Source organism: Grus americana, chromosome 1, assembly GCF_028858705.1.
Source record: "Grus americana isolate bGruAme1 chromosome 1, bGruAme1.mat, whole genome shotgun sequence".
Taxonomy (NCBI): Eukaryota; Metazoa; Chordata; class Aves; order Gruiformes; family Gruidae; genus Grus; species Grus americana.
The window spans coordinates 194,274,128-194,298,367 of NC_072852.1; the positions used below are offsets into that span (position 1 = coordinate 194,274,128).

The following is a 24,240-nucleotide window of genomic DNA, read 5'->3' on the forward strand; positions in this document are numbered from 1 at the left end:
CTAATAGGTATAAAGACACCAGAGGATTCTGAAATACTGAACTCAGAGGTGTTCTGACAAACCTTTGTACTCATAACAACAAGAGCTAGTGTGAGCTTATACAATTTAAAACTAATTGCCCAGCCAACATCCTCATTACCATATTGATGCAGTTCATAAATCAAAGCCCTGCCTCTTCAAGCTGTTTACCAGTCTTGCATTAAGCAGCGTATTTCAACTGAGAAATGTAGCGTGTTGCCAAAACACTGCAGAAACTTTAAAAGACTGATAGGAGTACAAACCTGGGGAGCCGAAATGCTGCAAACTGATTTAATACACATGGCACTAAAGGACTTGTTCTTGTTTGTTTTCTGAGTATGTTCTCATTTAGCCTTGAAACCTTCCATAATAACGTACTGCGGCACAGATACGGGTCCCTACACAGCAGAGAGCTGCTGGGAATTTTGATCAATTTGGCTTCCTACAGGAGCTTCTTTGCTTAACCACGAGACTCATACATACATTTTTTTTTGTTGTTGAGCAATATGGTACTTATGCCAGCTGAATTTAGGTGCACACATTATGAACATAGGCTTTTTCTATAAGCAAATGAGAGGTTGAGGCTCTTTCCTAAGAATCCTATATTAGTCACCAAAATTAGGTGCCTGAAGTTAAATTCTTTGAATAGCCTACTAAGTAAACCGAAGGTACAATTCATTTGCCTAAACAAGTGCCTACCTGTGGGTGCCTCGCAGTGCCCTTTGAGATACCCTGCCGCCCGATGACATCCACACAGTAGATATGTCAAAGGCGTTGGAGGAGATTGACACCTCTGAGCTGGCAGCCGAAGGCCAGGTGGGCTAGTCTGGGATGTCACACAGGGCACTAGGTGCCTATGTTTAAGCAATTGAATTTTTCCCTATTTTTCCTTGAGATATTCAGTGAGCTGGGTTAGGTATCAGAAACAGCCCAGCCCTGTAAGCAGGAATAATAAACTCGTGCAGGGTTCAGCAGCTACCACGGTCCGGCTGCTTCCAGCTCCCAAGGGCTGGCTGCTTTCGGACTAACTGGGAATTTCTGCAGAGGCCTGAGCCTGTTCTTATCCCAAACACCAGTGTCCTGTGAGTTCTATTTCTGTTAATAGTTTTCCTCAGAAAACAGCCAGAGAGATTTATATTTATTGTGGTTTCTTGTGGGCTGAGCGCGGCAGATGTTGGCAGCTGCGGGGAAGCCTCTCCCCCTGCGCCAGGCTTTCACCCCTGCGGTGGGCACGGCCACCGACTGCAAGGACAGAGAGAGCTGAAGCAAGAGTCAAGGCACCGAAACAACTTTGAAAAGGAGGATCAGGACGTGAAATTTAACTTGCTGGTGTGAGGAAAGCTTGAAGCAAAAGCAGGGCACTAAAGAGTTACTGAAGGTGGTTGGAGCTGGTGGGGGAATTTAATAGATTCTGGGAAAATCAAGGGCTTCTGGGGGTGGTGGTTTGGTTAAGATCATTGGTTTATCCCTGTTTAATTGAACCCGGTTCAGGGCGAAAAGGGTGGACACTTCTAATGAAATACAACTCCTCTCCATAAACAGAATTATCAAGAAGAGTTCAGCCTATTAAAACAAGTGCTGATCTTCAGTCATGATGCCTGCTGAAGCCTGTCTCTTATGTTCTTTCTGTAAATTCAATCATAACAATTAGTAAATCAAACAAAACAATTTTTATTGGTGAAAGATGAGATGTGATTAAGACACAGTTTTAGTGAAAATGAAACTTTGATTCCTGTTTTACATCTCTTCTGCTGGCTGTGTGGTTACAGTACATGCAAGCGTCCAATTCCTTATATGCTGGATAATAATAAATGCAATTAATATGAAATGACACTTTTGCATGAAGGCACCCAAGGCAGTGATATGCCTTCCTTCTTTAGAGGGGGAAATAACTTTAAAGAACTTAATTTCTTTCATGCTAAGGAATTACGAACCATACAATAAGCCTCTGCCCCTGTGAAGTGCCAAAATAACTGCTTTTGTCTGGTGTCTTTGGCTGCTGGTGGGTGTCACAGGTTTGGCAGAGATTTCTCAGAGGGATGCATGCAATTTTGGAAGCCACCCAAAGTGTAGCCACTTCCAGGCTGTTGTGAAGGACAATCTTGTGTCAAAACACGACTTGATAGACTGGAGCTAAACAGAAAAAACAAAACCAAGCTGCTCGCTATTTACCTAACTTGTAGACCGAGAAGTCGTTGTCTTATGTAATTTCTGTTTCATGAGCTTAAAAAAAAAAAGATGTGAATATGGCCTTTAAGCCATCCATATTAACATCAATATCTTCCAAAATGAGAAAATTGGTTCTTCTGGCCTCTTTCCACTTGTGCAAAATGAAGATTAATTTCCAACCGATCCATTGAGTAGCCCATGAACATATGTAATGGAATTCACTTTACAGGCTGAAGAAACAGTGGTAGTATTTAAACTGGAAGGAGAAGCAGCTCACACCTGTGTGTCTTTGCTGGCAGAAAGGTTTTTTCATTACTTTGGTTTGGACTGGCTGCTTAGATGAAGAGCTGGGATCTTACCAATGCCAAGATCCTCAACCTAAAGGGAGACAGATTTTTTTTTTCTTTCCTATGTGGTTTATCCAGTGTTATTTTAAAAATATTTATTAGGTGTTGGTTCATTTTGGGGCCTGTGTTTATGAACAGTGTCTGTGTATGACTCGCTGTTTCATATGGATTGCACTGTTCATATAAAAACAAAGCCAAAGTATTCTAGGGCAATGTATAAAAAAATTCTGGTTTTCATTTAATACCACAGATTTTAGGTAAACACATAAGCACACACGCACAATTTTCACCCCTTCTTTCCTGTAAGTATTAGGATTTTCAGCAACTTCCCATCAGGTTTAATTTCTCAAGTAGTTCAGACTGTAATCTTAAATCACTCAAAATTGCCTTCTAAAAGCAGGCAGTCAACCAATCTCCGGCCAGTATCTCATCAGGAGCTCGATGCTGCGTTTCATAGGTGCAAGACAAAATACGTGAGGCAGAACAGGGAATACAAAAGCAATGCATTGAATGCAATGCTAGAAGAAGCCCAATGGCAGAAGGAAAGCCAGATCTTATTTTTTAAAGATACTTCATTCAAGTTCTCAGAGACATGCTGAAAGACACATGCCCTCAGTTCCCCATTCATACCTGACTCCTTTTCGGTACCTTCTTTTGAGAGGGTGCAATCAGATATGCAAGTGTGAGACTTTTCCAAGTGTGAAGAACCATGGCTGGCTCTTCGCTTTACTGGTGCTCACACATTCCTGTTGTTTGATTTTGCTCACGATTGTAACCACGCTATTCATGGGCTGCGCAGAGCAGAATGAGTTGCAAAGGCAAGGCCCACGTAATGTAAACTGACTAGGACCAAACATTGCCCATGGACCTAAGCTCTTGGAAATGGCAATAGTTGTATTACAGAGGCTATCTTCTCACCTTACTTGCAATTAAACCACTGTTCCCGCATAGTGGTAAGGTGACAATGACAGTGCTGTTGAGAATGCTGTTTTAGACGGAAACACAGTTGAGTCGGCACACTGGCAGGATGGGATGTTAGCGCCTTGGCTGGATTAAACTCAACCTCAGGCTCAGCTAATCACACCAAATGTGTCAATGATCCCTCCTGGAGCAGAGTCTTTCCCTCCTATATATTGCAAGTAGGTCCAGCTGTAAATACATTGCTGACATAGGTGCGTTAGTTCAGATGGTGGTTGGAAAACAGCTCATCTGTAATCAACAGTTGCACCTAAGACAAACATGAATGTAAGCACAGTTAAATTAGCAAAGTGTCTCTTTATCATTGTAGTTTATTGCATTGGGGAAGATATTTTATTTTCTTTGGCAATGTAAAATGAGCTTCTGCCACGGTGGAGGTGGGGACGGACACGGCAAAGCTAAAGGAGAGGCTTGGTACTACTGCTGTCCTGGGATAATCCACACTTCTAAGTTGAGACAAGCCTCACTGAACTGTCATATAAAGTAATTCCTGTAAAATGGTTGCCTCAAGATGTGGCTTCATTTGCTCAGTGACTTATTCATAAATATGCCAAATTCTTTGCCGACTAAAACACTGTTTGACTTTGGCGAAGGCAATCAGGTCCACGAGGTGTAAGAGAAAGCAGCATCGAAGTGCCGCCTCCCTCGCTCACTGAAATGAGTCAGGAGGGACATAGATGTGGCAGCATCTGTGCCAGATATCTGTGCCTGGATATCTCAAGGTGAAAAATGTAATCTAGTACTACTAGCATGCAGGATCCATTACATGAGTAGAAGGGTATTGCAGCTTTTCCATTTTTGCTGTTTGCTCTATCAAAAGCAATATAGAAAAACACTTCCAAAATTAAACTATAACTCAGTCTTCTTACCCCATATTTCCAATGACAATTCATGCTTTTCCTTTCCAGGCGAGATTTGCAAATAACTGATTGATAATCGCACTCAGAAACTCACGTGTCCAGTAACCTACGCTATAGCTGCACTTTGCAGCGTATGCAGGAGTCTGTCTGCAAGCTATGATCCTATTAATGTATATGAAAGGGAAGACTTGTAAAGCTTTGGCAGCAAATGTAGCTCTTCAAGAAACATAGGCAAACAATAATTAGAATTTGCAAGTGACAAGGGAAGCTAATTTGGGTATTCCTTTATACTGGCTTTATCCTACATCAGAAGGCATTTCACAGCCTACCTTTTCAAAACCTGACAGCATCCAAAGTTGAGTGTGTGCAGTGGGAACCTGACTCCAGGTGCTCCAGGTGATAAAGCAAACCACAATGTTAAGGTCTGGCATAATGTGAAGAATGAGGTCACATTGTATTTTTAGAAGTGCCTGGTGTTCCTGTGAAGCATGCTCTTGCTCTTTTTATTTTTTTTTCTTCCCTCTCCTTTTTTTCTGTCTTTTTCTGTGAATAATTTGGCCAGTGCTTGCAGAAGGCTGTTTTCGCCCCAGGGATTCTCACACATACTTCTGTTGACAGAGTTCTTGTGCAGCAAGCAAGCTGAAATGCCTTTTGTTAAGGATCTGCTCACTTCTTTTTCTGTTCTGCCCCAACTCTTGGAGGATCCGTTGGCTACTAACTGAGTTCCTGTTGTTACGCTTATGGAAATTAACTGAATTGAAAAATATGGGGTTACCTTGCACAACAGGTAAAATTATAATCAGGAAAAGAAATCCTAATCTCCTAATTTGCTCTTAGTCTGTGTGTCTCACATTCTCTTGGCTTGTTTGCTTCATTTTTCAGGGGAAGATTGTTTAAATCAATGGGAAATATTAAACAAAGTCATTGTGATAGGGAAACAAATGCATTAGGGGTTGAGGGGTAAAAAACTCGTTATTTTAGATGCGTGGTGTACTGTTCCAGCCAAGAACAGGACTTCATTTGCTGGTTTATTATGTCAGTTCAAGCTTAAATTGAATTTAAAGAAGTAAGAAACTTGCACACATTCACATGCTTTGTAATGCCAAAATGCATAATGGGTATTGAAATGCACTAATTTAATCAGTGTTTGAAAAGTTAGTTTAGGTGACTTGCTATTATAGTAACCCTATGAAATAAAGCATAATTTGCCCCAGAAAACAATTCTCCTTGTATTGACTCAAGAAAATAGAAATGAGTCGATGAATATTAAAGTCTCCGTTAAACCCTCCTACTTAATGGTTAAGCCTAATATGTGCCTTTTGTGTGATCTTTGTGCAAAACATGGTGAGTTTTAATACAAATTTTGGTTGTCTGGGCAAAGTAAAATCAAGCCAATAGAGCATGTTACACAAAAATTTCTCTGTGAGTCTGCATATACATATTTGCTTGTGCCAGACCCTATTAGAACTTTCCTTCCATAGCATTTCACTAGCTGTATTGATTTATTGCTGATTTGTAAGGAGCTTTCCTTACAAAATAAAATTCAGATTGTAAGTTTTAAAGTCAAGTCGTGTGTAAAAAGCTGAAGTTGCTACACCCATATTTGCATTTCACATTTTAGCTTAAAAAATAATCCTGTGTTACTTTTTTTGTGCTCTTCCTGAAGCTGTTGTGGAGTCAGTTTTGGTTGGACAGTTAGCTGTGGTAGCCCCCACATTTCCCTTCTAGTTGGAAAAAACCACACATATGCCCAAGAGAGTTTTATTATTTAACCACATCTTTACCTACACTAGCGCCTACCAGTAGAGCTAATGCTACAGTATATATTTAGAATGCACATGCATATGAAAGTAATTTCACTATTTATAAAGCCTTGAAGACCTTTTCCAGAAAGAGTATTCTTTTTCAGAACTTGTAAGTGCATACATTCAGAATTGTGGTGAGAATTATCTTATTTTGCAGGGCTGTCACAGGCCTTTTACGACATGTACAGATTTAGCTCTGAATGTTCAGACCTCTCCGAGTTACACATTTTGCTATGGGCAGGATTTCCAAATCCACAGCTCTGCCAAAAAATGCTCCATTTTTAGGAGCTATAAATGTCGATGTGTAACTCTTTATAAAATATGGAATTTGAGATTTTGTATAAGGGCGGGTTTTTTCCCCAGTCACTGCTAGATTGAGTAAAGAGATATGTTCCACAGGATGAATAAGGGTAAACTCACACTCTCTCTTCTTACCACTTCCTCTTCAGAGCTTTCTTGCCATACTTGCACAAAACCAGCCTGCTCTTGCACACTTTCTTTGTTGCAGTCTCATCACAGGAAAAACAAAAAAAAAAAAAAAAAAGAAAGAGTCCAGTGGAGTAAGCAAATCTAAAAAACAGAAGAACTTTTTCATGCCTTTTGTAATTAAACTGTAAAAATTACAGCTTCACACCACATCCTGTGAAAATGGAAATCATTTGAGAGAAAGAACTTAGGAAAATTTTAAAAGAAGCTTGACATTTATTTTAGATGCTAGCAATATCCAGACATAATGAAAAAATTTTGCAGGGATGATAATTCATGTTTTGGAGTCTAAATGAGCATCGTAAAATACTAGAAATAAAAAAATATGTAATTCACTTATCCCACGCTTGCCTACTGCAGAATTTCTGTAGCTTCTTCTGGGGCATTTTATGCTGTACTTTGGGTTTGTTAGAGCAAAGATGGTCCTATGAACACAGAGGTGTATTCCTGCAGGTGTCATCACAGCAGGGCCCACTCAGCAGCATTGCCAGAACTAAAAAAAGGTCCAGGGAACAGGCCAAGGATGGGCAATTTCTGCCAGAAAAAGAAAAGTGACAATAGGAAACGGTAAAGCTGGGAAAAAGAGTCTGGGGGGGGAGACCTGGAAACCTGAGCATTGCTACTCCTGCTGGAACTATAGTTTCTATAGGTGAGGAACAGGGCAGCCACCAGCAATGGCTGGTGAACACAACCCATCTTCTCATCTGATGGCAACAGGCTGGTGTGGGCAGCCAGTCCAAAGGTCTTTTGATGCCTTTTGGGGAGTCTTCTGGGTGAATCTTCTTCACTTATACCTGGGTCTGCACGGTGAGGGTGTGGGTGCTAGCAGCATACCTCCTAGCAGAAGGGGCCAGGGACTGAAAAACAGAGGCGATAGCTCATAGTGAAGTACAGATAATACTCAATATTCACCTGAAATGGCAGGAGGCTTTTCCACTGCGTCCAAAATGTACAAGATATTATGTGAAATGTTCGTTGTTCTGATCATTCTCTACAAATGTGGGAATCTGTTTTCTTCTTCAAAGACACTGCGCTCAATTAGTTTGTTTAGTGCTAGGGAGAACCACGGGTGTTCGGCACTCCTGAAAGTGAAGTCACTTCTGTGTAGATGGCTAACTTGAAGCTGAAAAAATGAGGGCTTCAAAAGTAGGTTTCTCATTCACATGCAGACAATGTAATCTATTATTATTGTGTAACAAAGATACGGAGTGAGATTCTTCTTGCCTTTATTTGTCCCTCTAAAAGTTGGGTGATCAGTATAAGCTTTTTGTCTAGACTTCCTCCATAGTTTTGGATAAGGCAGTCACGCCAGGAGGGAGACTCATCCCATGTCAAAATAGGTATCCAAGATAAGTGAGAACATTTACCTTCTGGAAGCATTTTTCTCTCTCCACGGACTCTAGCAGTAGACTAGCCAGTTGCTTACAATAATGTCTGACTTTTAAATAGCTAGCAATAGCTGAGAGGAAGTCTGCCTAAGCAGCGTGTACCTGCCTGCTCATACCTTTTACAGCTGCATTTCAAATGACAAAGGTAATATAATATATCCAAAATTTCTGTATGTCTAGCAATATTCTTTCTATTACCCAATGTATGTCTATAACACTAAAACATATCCTAACCAGCACTCAAATATGCCTAGCTGGTGTGCATTGCTCAGTTTACAGCACATGCAGTGAGAGGTATGTCATACGCCCGCATCCTACTTTGCTTGCTTCCCACTTTGACAATCACAGCGCTGCCTTCTGACATGTCTTCCTCATCACTGACAGGTTTGCCACAGACATCAAAGGTTTAAGCTTCTCTTCTTATTTTGAAAAGCTTCTGTTCTGCTTTCCTCTCTCACAGATGGAGTACTGAAACAATCATTAAAATAAATACTATCAATATTCAATCTGTCACAAGAAGTAAAATACATATATGGGTGGATGTAAGCTATTCAGTGATGCAAGATCGGTTCTTCAGCTGCTGCCTTCCTCCCACACGTTGGAGATGCACAGCCTAGATGTGAGCATGGAAGTTAAGACTGATTTAAACCAGAGATGGCCAACTCTGATGTAGTACTGAAGCTCTCTGTATTTTTAGCCTCCTCTTTTTGCTTTGCAGATTTATTGGAAGTGGACAGGTTCTGCACTGCATTGGCAACTCACAGAAGCCGAGACAGAAAATTCTATCTATATTGAAATCTTCTTTCTCTTCTGTCAGTTACTTTGGCTCCTTGCTCTTCCCTATGAGATTTCAGTGGCTTTATCAAAAGAGTGTAAAAGTTTTCAGTTATTTAATAGACAATAAAAATGTAGGGAACAGAAGCATGTTTCGATAACAAGCATATAGCTAACATCACTTTGAATGATTCTGATCCACTGTGTCAATAATCAACATAAAGTCGATATTTAAAAACCACTTCTGCATTTGCCAGTTCTTTCCTAGTCTTTAAGGTAAACAAGTCAAGGTTCTCATGTTTTAAGCACATTTAATCTGCATGCATCAAATAGTTATGAAAAGGCCTATAAGTAAATTTGATACAGGAGTTTCATGTTTCAGGATTGCTTTTGCTGATGCACACCAATGCAAGCATGTTACCATCAATAATCTATTGTTATGTCTTTTCATTTTCAGAAACAAAGAGGATTCAGATGACTTGTATGAGAATCCAGGCATTAATAATGATTGTGTGATCATGGTTTTGGAAAAATAAGAAGATATTTCCTGGCTACATATGCAGAGTTATGTTTCTTAAGAAACCCAAGAATGAAGTAGTTTTGATCTCTGATGGATGAAACTCATTGGAATGGAAACTAACATCTATGAAGAAGAACAGGGCTCACCTTATCTTACATCTGCCAAGCGCCTGGGGACTCCAAAGGAAGCAAAGTATGAAGAATACCAAAGAAAGATAGAAAAACAGGCAAGTCCATCTGAATTTGAGAATCTTTTACTGGAACCTGAGTTGAGTCTGCTGTCTGCATCATCCTTATTAGACCACAGTCAGACATCCTTGCAACCTGGCACGGCTGCAGGGTGCGTCAGTGCCACCCATCAGTCTGAGGCAAAGCACCTTTGTGAAGAATTACACTGTTCTGCAAGGCACAAGCCGCAGGAATGTCCTTTAAGCCTTCCCTCGCACACAGAATGGCCAGTCCTCATGGGAGAAAATTCAGACAAGAAACCAGAAAGAAGTCATGAGATCAGAGTCATAAAACACAAACCAAGTGCTATCACATTTTCTGATTTCGAATTCTTATCACATCAAGCTAATACTAAACTCCATATTTGCGAGGCAGGAGAACCAGAAGATTTTTCATCTGAAGAGGAAGAAGCAGATGGTAGGGATGATGATGATGTCTTTACAGAACTGCCACTGTATGAGGCATTTTTCAATGGTCTCCACAGAAGGAATGTTTCTCAAAGAAAGCAAGCTAAACATGAACTTACTAAATATCAACACATCTGTCATTTAGAAGACTGTGATGATCATTCTGAAAAGGAATTGAAGGACCATGGCAAGGAAGAAAAACACATGGAGCTGGAGGTAATACAAGCTACTCTTTTGTTCCAAGTGTATTTTAAATAAGTGGTATCATTTAAACTTGGTTGCAGGAGGAAAATGAGTTGCACAAATTGTTATAATTGATAATTAATGTGAATTACATAATGACGACTATAAGCCAACACCAAAATATACTCCACATTTAAAATATAATGCTGAGCTTTTGCATTAGACACATCTATTACTTCAGATTGGCCACACTTCCGTTATTCTGAATTTAAAACCCCTGTTTTCTGTTTTCCCTTTCTTTTTAAAATGGGAACATTGACTCAGTTTCCCCTGCTCCTACAGGATCATATATCATGCCACATACAGCATATATTCCTTGAGTCTATGGACTGTTCCAAAGGGATAAAGCTCAGGTTTACTCTGAGAGCAGAGTATATTTCTTCGTGCTGAAAAATGGCCTTTTTTAGTGTAGTGGCACCGTAGCACTGCGCCACCTAACCCACAGCACCACTTCTGCTAAATAACAGTGTTTTCTGTACTATTATTTCATTAAAATAATATGGAGGACAGGTTACAATCTGGTCTATAATAAAATAAAAGAAATAATAGACTTTTTTGTATCTGTACTGGTACACATCATGATGCTCCATAGACCAACATCCAAAATGAAAACATAAGAAGATGTAGGACAAAATGAAAAACACTCCATAATAAGAATCATCCAACTATAACCTTTCCAGAAAAAAAGGGTTGAGTAAATTAGCTGTGTTTTTTTGGAACTGGAGGAACAGAAGCTTTCCAAGTGAGTTCTCACTCATCTGGAGAATAAGCAAGGCTTTCCCCCTGCTCCCAGCTGGTGACAAACCAAGTGCCTGGAGCTAAACATGTTTATCATCAGAGAAGTTCAGCTCTAGTACAAAAATATGAAGTGACTCCAAATAGTGGGCAAAACAAACCCTTAAAATTCCAACGTTCCTGACCTTGCAGCACAAATTAATCTTAAACTGCAGGTCAGGCATACCTTTCCTTCCTCTCTCTTCTCCTCCTCCAGCTTTTAAAAGTTATTTTCCATGTAAATCTGCTCTATGCCTTGAAAGTCAGGGTAGATCCCTAGTCTTTTACTTAGTATGTTTTATTTTTCTCTATCTGCAGTTCTCCTTTTACTTCTAGTACTTATAACAGAGTCAATTCATTGATTTCTGATAAAACAAAAGTAAGTAGAATTTGGACTATAATGTCCATATTAACATCAAAATTATGGTATACAATACTTAATTTACTTCTCTCCTTTAATGCTAATCTATCTCCAATTTGGGGGGACTAATTCTGCCCTTAACTGAGTGGGAGTTTTGTGCTGTATTTCATACACATCCCAACTTTACTGCAGAAACCCATCAGCTCACAGAGAAATAAGCCACATTTTTACCAATTTTTCTCAGCAGCTAATATTAGAAAAGCAAGGCCCAAAGATGGTTCCAAAACCGGGCATCTTTTGAGGCAATACTGACCCTGAGAGAGTCTTGTGACACATGGTTTATTAAATAATCACATTGTTACTCTACCCTAAGCCAAGGCTTGCTTCCTCATTTACTCAGAAACATTCCCATTAATATAAATATATATCCAAATGCATGTGCAATATCCCTTGGATTCTGTCTACTGAAGGTCATTCCCATAGATAAAAGGGAAAGGCCAGGGGCTGTTGTCATTTAGTTTACTTTACTTTATGTCTATGCCATAAAATAAACTCAAGGATGCAGCTTGTAGAGCAAAATAATGGATTATAAATTGCCAGACAAGCATGTGAAATTACCTAGTAAATCTCGGAGAATGTGTCAAAACATTTCAAAAACTGTACAGATGCAATGATGCAGTCCTGGGTTTGATTTTTTTTTCCTATGTAAATAAGTATGTATCATTCTAGAAAAGCCTCCAAGAATTTTAAAAAAAAAAAATTATCTTGTCTCTGAAATTTTAGCAGCAGTCATGCATTACTATTCAGACAAAAAACTCCCCCCATGACTCTCGTTCAAGCAAACATATGTCATTGTCAAGTTACTTATTTCCATTATTTAGAAAGGGGGCTGTGGAAAAATGTCTTTCTAGTGGAAAGAAATTAACTAAATAAAGACAGAATGGCATAAAAACCCTGTCAAAAGCAACCATTATTGCTAAGCCTTAGACTTAAAAATAGTCCAACAAACAAATCACCTCGGCCATGCAGGTACAGGCTATCACACATAGCACCCTGACCCAGATCCTGGCTAAATCCTTGCTACTAGAGTTCACAGTGAAACAGGGTTAAGATCTACCCTGCAGGGACATTCCTAAGTAAATGTACTGGTTACTGACTGCAAATCTCCTATTTTATGTATGGATAGGAGGAAAGGCTGTCACCTTCTCCAGGCTGGGGAGCACTGGCCCTTGCAGGCAGTCACCACCAGCAAAGCCAGTGTCCGAATCTCCTCTTCAGTAGTTGTTACATGCATTTAAGTGATAATTGTTGAACTTCTTGTTTCATTCTAATTAATAACCAGAGGCAAATCTCCAAGTACAGTAAACAGATAGAGGGAAGATGGAAAAAATACAACTTGTGTATGCTGCCAACTCTGTTACAAGAGGAAGAAACTCTGCTGAAAACAATTCATACAATGGTGCCTGTTAAAAAATATGCTTTTTTTTTTTTTCTCCAAAGGCATACAGCATCAGGCTGTTCTAAGTAGTACAAGATAAATGATACTTCTGTTCAGTTTATGAATTCAGTATGGTCCCCGAGTTTCCACCCTTAGACCAGTCCCATCTATATTTCCTGTTCTTTCTTAGCAAATCTAAATTTGGCAACCTTTTTTTCCTTGTCAGGAGTCTGTAATCAGTGGTATATTTAATGCCCAAACAGAGTTCTTAAATTAAAAATAAATTTTATTTCAATTGGGGAAGCAAAATTTTGAAGATTTAAAAACAAGTCTCTATACACATCTGAAATATTAGAATCACAGAATCATTTTGGTTGGAAAAGACCTTTAAGATCATCAAGTCCAACCATTAACCTAGCACTGCCAAGTCCACCGCTAAACCATGTCCCTAAGCACCACATCTACACAGCTTTTAAATACCTCCAGGGATGGTGATTCAACCACTTCCCTGGCAGCCTGTTCCAGTGACTGACATCCCTTTGTTCATGTTATTTCTCATTTTGTGATGGTGACCTAGGTAGCCTCATCACTAAGACATCACTTCCTTAAACACATCAGTGAGTTTCTGTACCTTATTATCAATTCATCTTCTCTGCCCACCTTCCTTGCAAAACTCCCCTTCTGTCTTGAATGGGAATTTTTTTTACATCATTCGTGTCCTTCTGATATTATTTATGATTGTTTGGTTTGTTCTGCCAGAGGTTTTCTCAGCAACTCTGAAGTGGTATCTTGAACCGTCCTTCCTTGCTTGTTTTACTTCAGCTCTTCATATTAAACCTCATACTCTTTTTGTGTGTGCAGCCAGCTCAGTATGCAGTGGCAATAAATTATTCAGAACAGCTTATAAAACACAACGTTTTTCTAGATTGCCATTTCTTCAAACTGTACTGAGCAGGACCCAGCTGATAACCATATTTAAGCAGAACTACTATGCAACTTTACATCAGTAATCTTACCCTGTCCTTTCATAGTGTCAAAACAATATGTGCTACTTTCAGGCGTAGCATTTCAGTCAAGCAAAAATTGAAGATATTTAACAGATATTAGGCAAAAAGAAGTATTATGAAATCACACCCTTGACAAAGTGAATTGTCATGGATCTTCCCTCATCTTGGTGATTGTATAGAAATCCTGCTAATATTGTCGGCTGCTGCAGGGAGGCAAGCACAGTGTTACCAACACGGCAGCAAACTGGAAATCCTCTCTGGGACAGCTTCAAAGCATCTCTTTGGGGAGCCCATCTTAGCTATTATAACAGCCAAAAGGTTTCTGTTGCTGTTGACATTATTTAGGGCATCTACGTGAGTTGTCACAGCTTCCTCTATAGGACCAGAGAGAGGTGGGCAAGCCAGGAAGCCCACCTGCTGGAAAGGAACCACTTAGAGCTAACCGTCAGGATGTGCTAGGTGCTCCAGCAGCCCCTCTGCAGCCTCCCGGTGTCTGCACCAGGACCACGTACTGGGCATCTCTCCTCGCTGGACATTCAGGGTTCTCCAAAGGACTCCTCAGGGCTTGATGGAACACAGTCACCTCTTTCTAAAATACATCTGGAAAGGTTGAAGAATTAACTGTTGGCAACTTTTGCATATAGGTGTAACTTCCAGGAGAATCCTAGAAAAAGAATTGTTCTTAAAGAAACAAGAGTCCTTCCAAATTCATGAGGAATCCATTAAGGGAGCCTCTGTCACACTGTTTTCCTGTGCACTCTGCCATCTCCGCTGTGTAAGCTGGTGAGTAGTGTGTCAGGCCCAGAGCATCGAATCTGCTGGCACCTGGGAGACCTTTCGGAGCATCAAGGTGCACACAGATTTACATCATGCCTCTTTCAACACATTTAGGAAGATCTAAACCAAACCTGCTTGTTTGTTTAAAGCCAGACGCTGATGGTCTAATATTTGCATTGAATGTTACCTTGTTCAGTTTGTTCAAACTCCCGAGATACCACTCCCTAGAAGTAACAGAGACAAGATGACCCAAACAGATAATTTAGGTAATTAAGGTAGTATTCACAATGAATATTTCTGTCGGGATTTGGCCTTCAGTCTATAAACTCAAAGAGTTTTGGAGGAGGCTGCAGAGTCATGGGAGCGGCCAGCACAATGTCAGGAGACCCAGTCTCTGTTCAGCCCTGGGTAGTGTTAATGGGGTAGTTGTATCATCACCTTTCACCATCCATGAATCTTTGTGTTAAGTAAAAGTGTGGTGTTCTAAAGGAGATTTGTGGAAGTTCCATTGCTTTTGACATTTAAAGCTAAGCCAGCTGGACTGTGGAAATGGTTACAGAAAACAGTCCTTTACTGGCAGGAAGATGAATGATCTGGCTTTCCAGTTTCTCTTTCCTTGATTATTCACTTATTTTCATTTATTTCCTTGTTCCATCCTTGTACTACAATTAGGTAAATTTTATCCTCATTATACAATCATTACTGAGTGACAAGTTTGATAATCATTGTATAAGCTTAGACCACGAGAGTTCAGATTCAGGCTGGAATAATTTGCTCAGACATAATGCAGAAGTTTCCATAGCATCTGTCCTACATTCTGCCTGCTTCTGGTCTGTGTTTTCTTTCTTCTTCTCACAAACACCAGAAGTTCACCAAAGGAGCAAGACAAGATAAATAGACAAGGACATGTAGGAGGTGATAAATCCACAAAAATTTATTCAAAGCCATAGTCTTTGAAGTTAATTATGATTTCTTAAAAGATATGTATTCTTCTGTGTGGCTTGTAAATATTTTAATCAAGTAATCATATCCAATGAGAAAGGAATCAGAAAGTTTTAAGTCTTTGACAACAAATTTGCTTTATTCAAATTAGATCGAGTTCATTCGATGTAAATGATCAAAACAGAGCAGCAGTCAAGCCTACAACTATGATCAGTTATTGGCCCTGCCAAAGTAAGCTTCTTACTTTTGTATTTGGATGGCTTAAATTCTGCTGAGTCCTTGTACCTTTTGTGTTCCCGCTCAGTGCCTTGCTTAGCCACTCGAAGCACTTTTCCGAGAGGTACTTTGCTGTTTTCATTAATGAGGCACTGGAACTTAGGTGGAATTTAAGCTATCTGAAAACTGCCCTGCAATAGTTTCTTCTTCTCTAATTCAGTTGTACAAGAGCAAAAACTAGTAAAGAACATATTAGAGTGAAGCACAAATTCCTTCTCCCATTCCTCCCATACTTTGGAAGTTTGCTCTTCTCTTTACCCTATCAAATTGAAACTCCAAAACTAGAGGAGGAGAATGGTTGCAAACTTGTGAGGACTTCTTCCTGAGAAATAATACGGTTATTATTATCTCCTTTTTGCTCATCTTCTGCAGACATGGGATGTCTACCCAGGTAGGAGTGCTGAGTGCTGAAATAACAATTGCCAGGGTGAAGAGAGTAGGAAGGTATGGGGAGGAAAATGGGACATGACATGCCTAAGACAGGAGTGATGTACTGAGCTTTGTACATTCTTATTTTGTCTGTCTGTGAGATACTTTCTGTATTTCAATTATACGTTCTCTAGAGCTGACAGGTGGAGACACGGAGAGTTGAACTTTGCAGTTTCTAGCATTTATGCTTGTTTTCTGCCTGCTTGGAAAAGGAGTCGGAGAACTGCTGATGACTTTAGCAACGATGCATTATTATCAGGCAATAAATAACCACTATCAGTTCTTAATAATAAAGTCAGATAAATACTGGCTTAGGGACTCTAGTTACTAATTTAAAAGAAAGAGTCTTTTATTAATTTTACAGATTTGAGGGACTAATGACAAACACAGCACTTTGTACAGAGCACATTTTTCTCTAATCTTGCTATTCTTAATAATAGAACCATTTCCCATTAGAATATGGCATTTTTTGCGTCCTACTTCTTATTGTGATTGGAGGGAGCAGTAAGTTCAAATCTGCACCTTAGTCAGAAATTAGCTGCATGGCTGTTTCTATGATGAAATTATAGGAACTTTGGAAAATAACAGTAAAGTCAGGAATAGTAACTTAAGGATATGCTGAAAGATCATACCAAAGAAAACTGGTGTATTGGAATCATGTAAGCAAACATGTAGATAGCATCAAAATTACTGTCTTATCTCTTCAGTATACTTGCATGCTGCTTGCATGTTTTAATAAACATGCGTGATTCATTGTTCAGTACCAGAGAATTAAAAAATTAAAATGCTTATGCCCTCAGAAAAGATGCACTTTCTTGACATCACCAGATACCTGTCTTTCAAATCACAAGATTGTCTTCAGCAGGCATCAATGGCTGCTGGGTTGAATTTGGAGAAAGCATATGCACTCTGGTTTTGTAAAAAATATCCTATAACCTGTTTTCAGCAATCCCAGTTTGGGTTCTGCCAAAAGCCTCCTGAAGAAAAGCTGTAATATAAGGAGACAAAATCTGTCCTTTTTCAAAAGCAAAGTTGATAAAGAACCCACTGCGTGATGGGTGGACTAGCACTTGAAAAATTCAGAGGGCTTTTTTGCATCTGACCCTTCATGTAGTTTGAAATAATTTGTGTTGCGGAATAGCATCACTCTCCAAAAATGTATAGTATATACTCTCCAAAAATGTATAGTATATGGCATATATTACCTTTATAGTGAGATTCTGAGAAAACTAAAATGCCAGAAGAAAATAATAAAATCAGATAATTAGTCAAACAGACAGCTCAGCTTGACTTTCAAAGTCCTTCAGAAAATTTACAAAGTACATTTCAGCTTGGTGCTGAATTAAGTAGTATAAAATTACAGAGGGTGAGATTATTGAGTTATTGCACAGTGTGAAACCCTCAGGCTGTTCAAGTTAATGTTTAAAACTTTGGCCTTTAAGTAGTTTTCATAACATTATGAAAGATCTTTAGGCTAGTACTTTCCAAAATGCGACTATCTGCCACTACTGTCTGAGAAGGGTTTTATGTTGCCCATCCTAGCCGTAGCTATCCTACTGAGAAGACGCTGTGCTGCCAACAATTTTTGTTGCACAGCCCCATCGTGGTCCCGCACACACATTAAGAAGCCCCATGAACAAAATTTTGGGAACTCCTGCTTTAGCCTGTTCATAAGTATTAGTGTGTGTTTTATGTTTATCTTTTAAGCTTCAGGAGAATCAACAGTTAACATGATTAGTGTATTATACTAAAAGGGGAGACTATTCATCATATGTAACTTGGGTTAAGATTTTTTCAGATATTGACTCCTTAATTTGTTGTGTATTTGAATACTTCAGAATCATATGGCCACCTGAGGAAACAGCTCTATTACTATTGCTTTTGCCAGAAAACAAAAAAAAGATTTTGTGTTTATAGTTGCACTAAGCCCATAAAATAAAAAAGGTGTACCAAGATTCTTCTTTACAAATATTTGAAAATATCTGGAACCCATGCAATGTGAGACCATTCAAGTGTTTCACATATCTCTACAGAAGTAGAGCAAAAGTCAACAGAAAATAAGCCCTAAGTCAAGGCTCTGATGAACTACATTCCTCTGTCAGAGCACGGGAATAGGCACCTGCCAGAATTACAGACTGGGTCTTAGGTGGGGGGAACCAGAAGAAACATGTAGAAATCTGTTAATCTGCTTACCATTGAAATGAAGATATTCCTTCAAAGTGCAGATGGAGATTCTGGATAAACCGTGGGATGGGCAGTAAGCAGAACAACTCGTGAGACTGGAAACTTGCACAAAAAGTGAGAGGAAGGGGTTGGGTCACATTTTCAAGCTTGTTTGGCTGATAGATGAAGATTTGGTATGTTTTTCAAGTCAGCAATAGAACTGCAGTGTAGGAGAAAAAAAGTAACAGAATGTTTCTGAATTAATAACCTTGCAAAGTATATTCCATAACATGGCAAAGTGCTTGAGCAGGAGTAAGAAAAATGAATTACAAATTTCCTCACAGGCACAAAAGTCCCACTGAAAGTTTGTGGCACTTCCTATAAAGCATTCAGGTGCTTTTTATTATTCTTCCGAGGTAACATATGCCCAGTTAATAAAATCAGATTGTAGTGATATACCTAGGATCCTTCTGTCTGTCTTTGTGTGAACTTCCAATAAAATAATGTTAGCTTGATATCATGACGGACATATTTCCTTGGTAGTGCCATGGGACCACTGCCTCAGTCATATGATTTGACATTCCCAGGGATCTATGCTCATTTTGGTACTGCCATATCACCACCTATCATATAACCAGCTATCTGTGCAAACACCGAGGTCCATATTTGAAACAAATTTAGAGAAACTTAAAAACTTTTTTAGAATGTACTGACCTTTATAAAAGTTTTAGGATGATTAGGATGATAGATCTGAGATTTCATTTTACGACATTCTTGTGTGGTTATTTCCTGTAGGAGAGAATGTTGTCACCCTCCAGACTCTTCTTAACAATCACTCTAACTATGGAGTATTTTAAATTTTAATAGAAATGGAAATAGACTGCTCTTACCTATCCAAGGCAGTTTTGTCCAAACTAAAACTCTTGCCCAGTTTTGAATTATCTCAGACCTAAGACTTTTGCAGTGCAGCAAAAAAAACCCCAACCTCCTCTGAATTAGCCTGGAGTTCTCCAGAAATGAAACGGACAGGACATTGAGGCCAGCTTCTGCATTCAAAATATTTTTCTTCCAGAAATTAACTTCACTAAAATCTCACCAGACTTTGGATCTCTTTACCTGTGCTTTCTATGGATTCTGAAATTCTCTGGCATTTAGACTTTTAATCCAATATTTCAAAAATCGAGTCTGGAATAGAGATTTAACAACTTATTTGTGCTGTATATTCAAAGAAACATTGTCTGGCCTTAATCTAATCTTTGTGATGAAGTAGATAGTAATACAGTATATAATCTACTGTAAGTTTTGCAGTTAGTATTTGTTGTTCCTATTCAAATAGTATAATGGTGAAATTTCAGTAGCTGTGGTACTGTGGCAAAAACCTTTGCAGTTAGTCCGGGGACTCATTTAGTTACATTAAAATGTCATGAAAGCTGCTAAACCTGCCAAGAAACAACAGAATGTAACACTGCAGCTTGTATTTCATTCTATAATATGTACATCATACCTCAAGACTACGAGAAAAGTACCCGAAGCCAATAGCTAGAAGAAAGAATACACAGACTGGCCCAGGTAGCAATATAAAGTCAGCGGTCAGCAATAAGCCGCTTTTTATGAACAACAGGCCTGGCCAAGGTCAGCGCCTGTACTGAGAGAAAGCAGAGTACCGACTATTTGAGAGTTCACCTCAAGCTGTACTTTCATCTGCTGTGTTATCAGAGTTTACTGAGATATTACAAATAACGGTGGATATAGATACATGGAAAAAGATCACGTTTGGGAGATGAAAGACGATTAAACTAAAAAAGATTACCCCTGGAAGATATTCCACAGACCCTCTTTTTTTTAAAAATAAAAGTTGGAATTCTATCATGTATCTCTTATGCAAGAGGCTATCTAGACAGCCCTCCATTTAGTGTTTTGTATAGTATAAATCACATGCTATCTTGAATTGTTCAAGCCTTGCAAGGACTTACAGTTGTAGTTTTATCTTGGGGGACACATGATGCCACTGATGTAAATAAAAAATTAAAAAAAAAAAAAAGGAATGCTAAAAGAGAGAAAAAGGTTTCAAAAGCCTTAGTGGGAAACTCCCAGTATTCCAAGCAAGCAGGGACAAACTCAATTCTTTCTGAAGTTAATCAAAAGTGCATTATACAGGCTCAGAAAATGCTTTTGAAATCAAACTTTTCAGACATGACAAAGCCTGCACTTTGCATGTGAATGACAGACAGCAAACTCAAAAAATGCCACTTCAATATTCTTATATAAAACTTTTTAAATAAAAGAATTTACCATGAACACAAACAATAAGTAACAGCAAATTCTACAATAGTAAGAACTGCTATAATTTGGAATGCATACATTTACAGTTTTTATCTAAGATCACCTTCTCTTCTGTGCAATGTTTCCATTTTGTATAAAGTTCTTAAGTAGATGAGTTTAAGCTGCATTAAATGGAATGCAGATGTCTAAGCTAAAAAAAAAAAAGACTAGACATTCATGATGGGTGTTTCCCATCAAGTACTTCTTTTCTTATTCAGAAATTGTGCTCAAATGGTTGCAAGTACTAAGGAGTGGTCACATGAGCAGCTCAGGACACTCAGCATTTAATTCCAATGCAAATTAAAATGAATGCTGAAGAGCAGCAAGTATGAGGTTGAAAACTGAACAAAATTAAGAATGAAAATTTAGTGTATGGATCAAAGGAAAAATGGGCAGTATATACCCAAAAGAACCTTCTAGCATGGCAAATAAAAGCATTCAGTTTTGCAAAGGAAATAACTATTTTTCAATTTGGGGTTACTCCGGTTCAGAAAAAAAAATTCCCCAAAGATTCAAAATTCTCCATGACAGTGAATGATTCCTCAGCCTGGGCGTGACATGTCAGGAGCCTCCAGCAGCTTGCGAGGTGGGCTACTAAGGAGCTCGTATAGCTTAACTGGCAGGTAAAGGTATTTTCCCCAGAGGAAGGTTGTCGGAATTAAGCTGTCTTTGAAAAGTAATTCAAATTTGATGAATTGACAAATATAAATTAAATTTTTAAAAAATCACTTAGATTCCAAAGGAAATTGCTATCACAATTTTAAATTTAAACATACATTGGGTGGGTTGCAACAAGGCTGGTTTCCATATTGTTTACCCAGGTTTTTTTTCAGCAGAGCTAACTATTTATTGATCCCTTTATGCACATTCTCACTCTAAGTGTGCTCTAGCCCCTTTCCCCTTGTTGTTGTTGCTTTCTTTTTAAAAAAAGGTGTCACTATTGCAACAGGACTTTACAGAGGTGAGCGGGATTGGCGAGCAAGTGGGACAGCTCATCCCTTTTTTAGTTCATTAAGTGTTACATTAAAACAAACTATTAAAATACAAACTACTGCAACTAGATATCTAGATATGCCTCTTAAACCTGCAGATCTTGCAATTCTACATTATGCTGCTTTTTGCTAGGAAAATTTTGCTCAATGTTGTTATTGTTAGGTCTCTTGCATCTCAAAATACACTTTTTAAACCTTGTTTGACGTACGTAATTGGAAGAACTAGCTGAAATCCTAGCCACCTTGAATTAGGCTAGGAATTGTTTGGTTTCAGTTATTTGCCAGGGTTATGTCAAGAGATCTTTTTATTTGGATTATTGTGGTTGATGGGGTTTTGCTAAAATATTTCATATCATATGGAACTGAAATATTTGTGAATAGAAAATATCACTGCTGATAATCATCTCAGCCTTTTTTTTTTCACTTTCTTAAAATTCTCTGAGTAATTCCAAACAATATTGTTTTCCTGTTCTTTTTAATAACCATTACTTTTCTAAATTACCAAATACCTTAACACAGATAAACAGAATTTTGGAATGCTTTCAGTTATGGTACTTCACAAAGAGCCAGGCAAGTGCAAGTAACACTGAAGTACTTCAAAATACAACATATATTAGAACTGGAAGTCAATAATGGTTAGGCTAAACCTCAGCTTGACAAGTGAAACCCTGGGACAGGCTCATGCTTACAGCTTCACCTGCCTCAGAGCATCTTTAGTGCATTTGTGTCTTGAAGATTTTGCAAAACTCCTGTAGGTTTATAAAAGTAGCTACTACAGATCACTCCTCTCTCCAACCCCTCTCATTCCAGCAGAAGACGTCTGAAGCAAGGAACAGGGAACACGCCTGAACCTTAAGGTTCTGGTAACAGTAGTCCTTGCTATTTAGTGATCATCGTACTCTTATAGTAAGACAGATTTTTCTGAGCTCTAAGCCACATTTTCCAACCTTTGTGTTGTACAAAAATCTGTATATGATATAAGAAATATGTTTACATGCTCTGGGGATACAGAAATTCTTCTTTTCCTCCAACAATGATGCCTAAGGCTACTTTATCAAAGCAACTTTTCTTCAAAATTGAGATCAAACTGATTTGTTTAACAGAATGTGTTTTATGGGTTTTAACAGAGTTATCTTTTTTCCCAAGCTAAAAAGGACATGCTAAAATCTATAATCACCATTCTGTTTCTGTTTATGATTAAAAAAGCCATAAAAGAGTCTTCATAAAGTAAGATGTCCAAGGGGAGCAAAATACACAAGTCAATATTATGCAGTAATAATACAACATTTCCACATACTTCACCGTTACTTTTTATTATTATTATTCTAGCAAGACAGGGCTTCAGCTGTTTACAAATGCCATTGATAGTTACAAATACCATGAACAGTTACGTTTCTGAATGTTGTTTTGGTCACTCACATGGTATTTTTGTCTGTTTCTGATCTCTGAAAGAAGAAATGTAGTTAAAATTCTGAAAACTTTAGGTAGATAACTAGCATTAGCAATTAAAAATACTAGACAAAATAGATACTACATAAATTAATATGAGATTAAGGAACATACGCATGCATAGACAGATGACTCTTCTTGTGCATTAGATGATGATCTTAAATTCAGTATTTAAACTCTGCCTAATTCCTTCAGCTTCTTAGTCTGTACATTTGCCGTGGGTATTCTTGCCATTTAGAGGACAAAGCAGAGTATTATAGTAGCACACCTGACACTGTGGCTTTTAACATAGGCAGGTAGCAGGAATATAGATCTCAGTTTATCAGACAAAGGGTGGTGAAAAAAAACCAACAACAGAAACACAGAGAAGTGACTTCAAGAAGTGTCACTGCTAGAGCCTGTGGCCTGTTCAAAACTTCATGTGTAAGACTATATCCTTCTCCAGGTTGAAAGGTTTTGGGGGTTTTATCGGGGAGGGAGGAGTGAAATCTGTTCTCTACAATTTAGGCAATTAATTTTCATCTAAAATTTAGATATTTAAATATTTATGGTTCCTGATGACCCACTGGGCCTGGTGGAGTAGGCTTGCTGCTCTTGTAGTTTAATTTCCTTCCCTGAGAAACTGGGGATGTGGGAGGATGACAAGAGGGAGTGGGAGTGGAGATGGTGCACACCAGGTCTTGCCTCAACATGGAGTTAAGACATCAGCAGAATATTATCTGTATCTAGGTGTTGGGGAACGTATCCAGTTTCTACTTTCTCTGTAAAGCAGTCTGTCAAATGAAGCACATAAATTCCTTATACAGTCAGGGGAAAAGACATTGGTGTCTTTGAAGAGCTCCAGAGGGAGATCCCATCTGATCAAGTCAGGCATTTAAGAGACTTAGACAATGAAAAGAAAAATGTGCCTCTTCACTCATCCCTCTCACTTCCAAAAATTTACCCAAGATTTATTTGCTGCTATGATCAGTATCCTTATGTCATTTTGACAAGCTTCTTATAATTGAAATGCTGCAACTCATAAGCCTTTTTCAAAACAGGGGATACAAAACATTAAAATTGAACAATGTACATGTACTAGAAATAAT

The 24,240-nt window shown here is 38.6% G+C and overlaps 1 protein-coding gene across 4 annotated transcripts in view; it reads left to right on the forward strand.

The window, feature by feature from the left end:
• STARD13 (StAR related lipid transfer domain containing 13) overlaps positions 1-24,240 on the forward strand; it is a 304,337-nt gene that overhangs the window by 37,613 nt on the left and 242,484 nt on the right. For 3 of the 4 annotated variants that reach the window (XM_054825547.1, XM_054825554.1, XM_054825575.1), the window contains exon 2: positions 9,283-10,195. In XM_054825547.1, coding sequence (XP_054681522.1) covers positions 9,440-10,195 — 756 coding nt within the window. In that variant the 5' untranslated portion in view covers positions 9,283-9,439. Of the gene's footprint in view, positions 1-4,935; positions 5,160-9,282; positions 10,196-24,240 lie in introns of those variants that run through there. The other variant, XM_054825565.1, reaches the window with a different exon arrangement.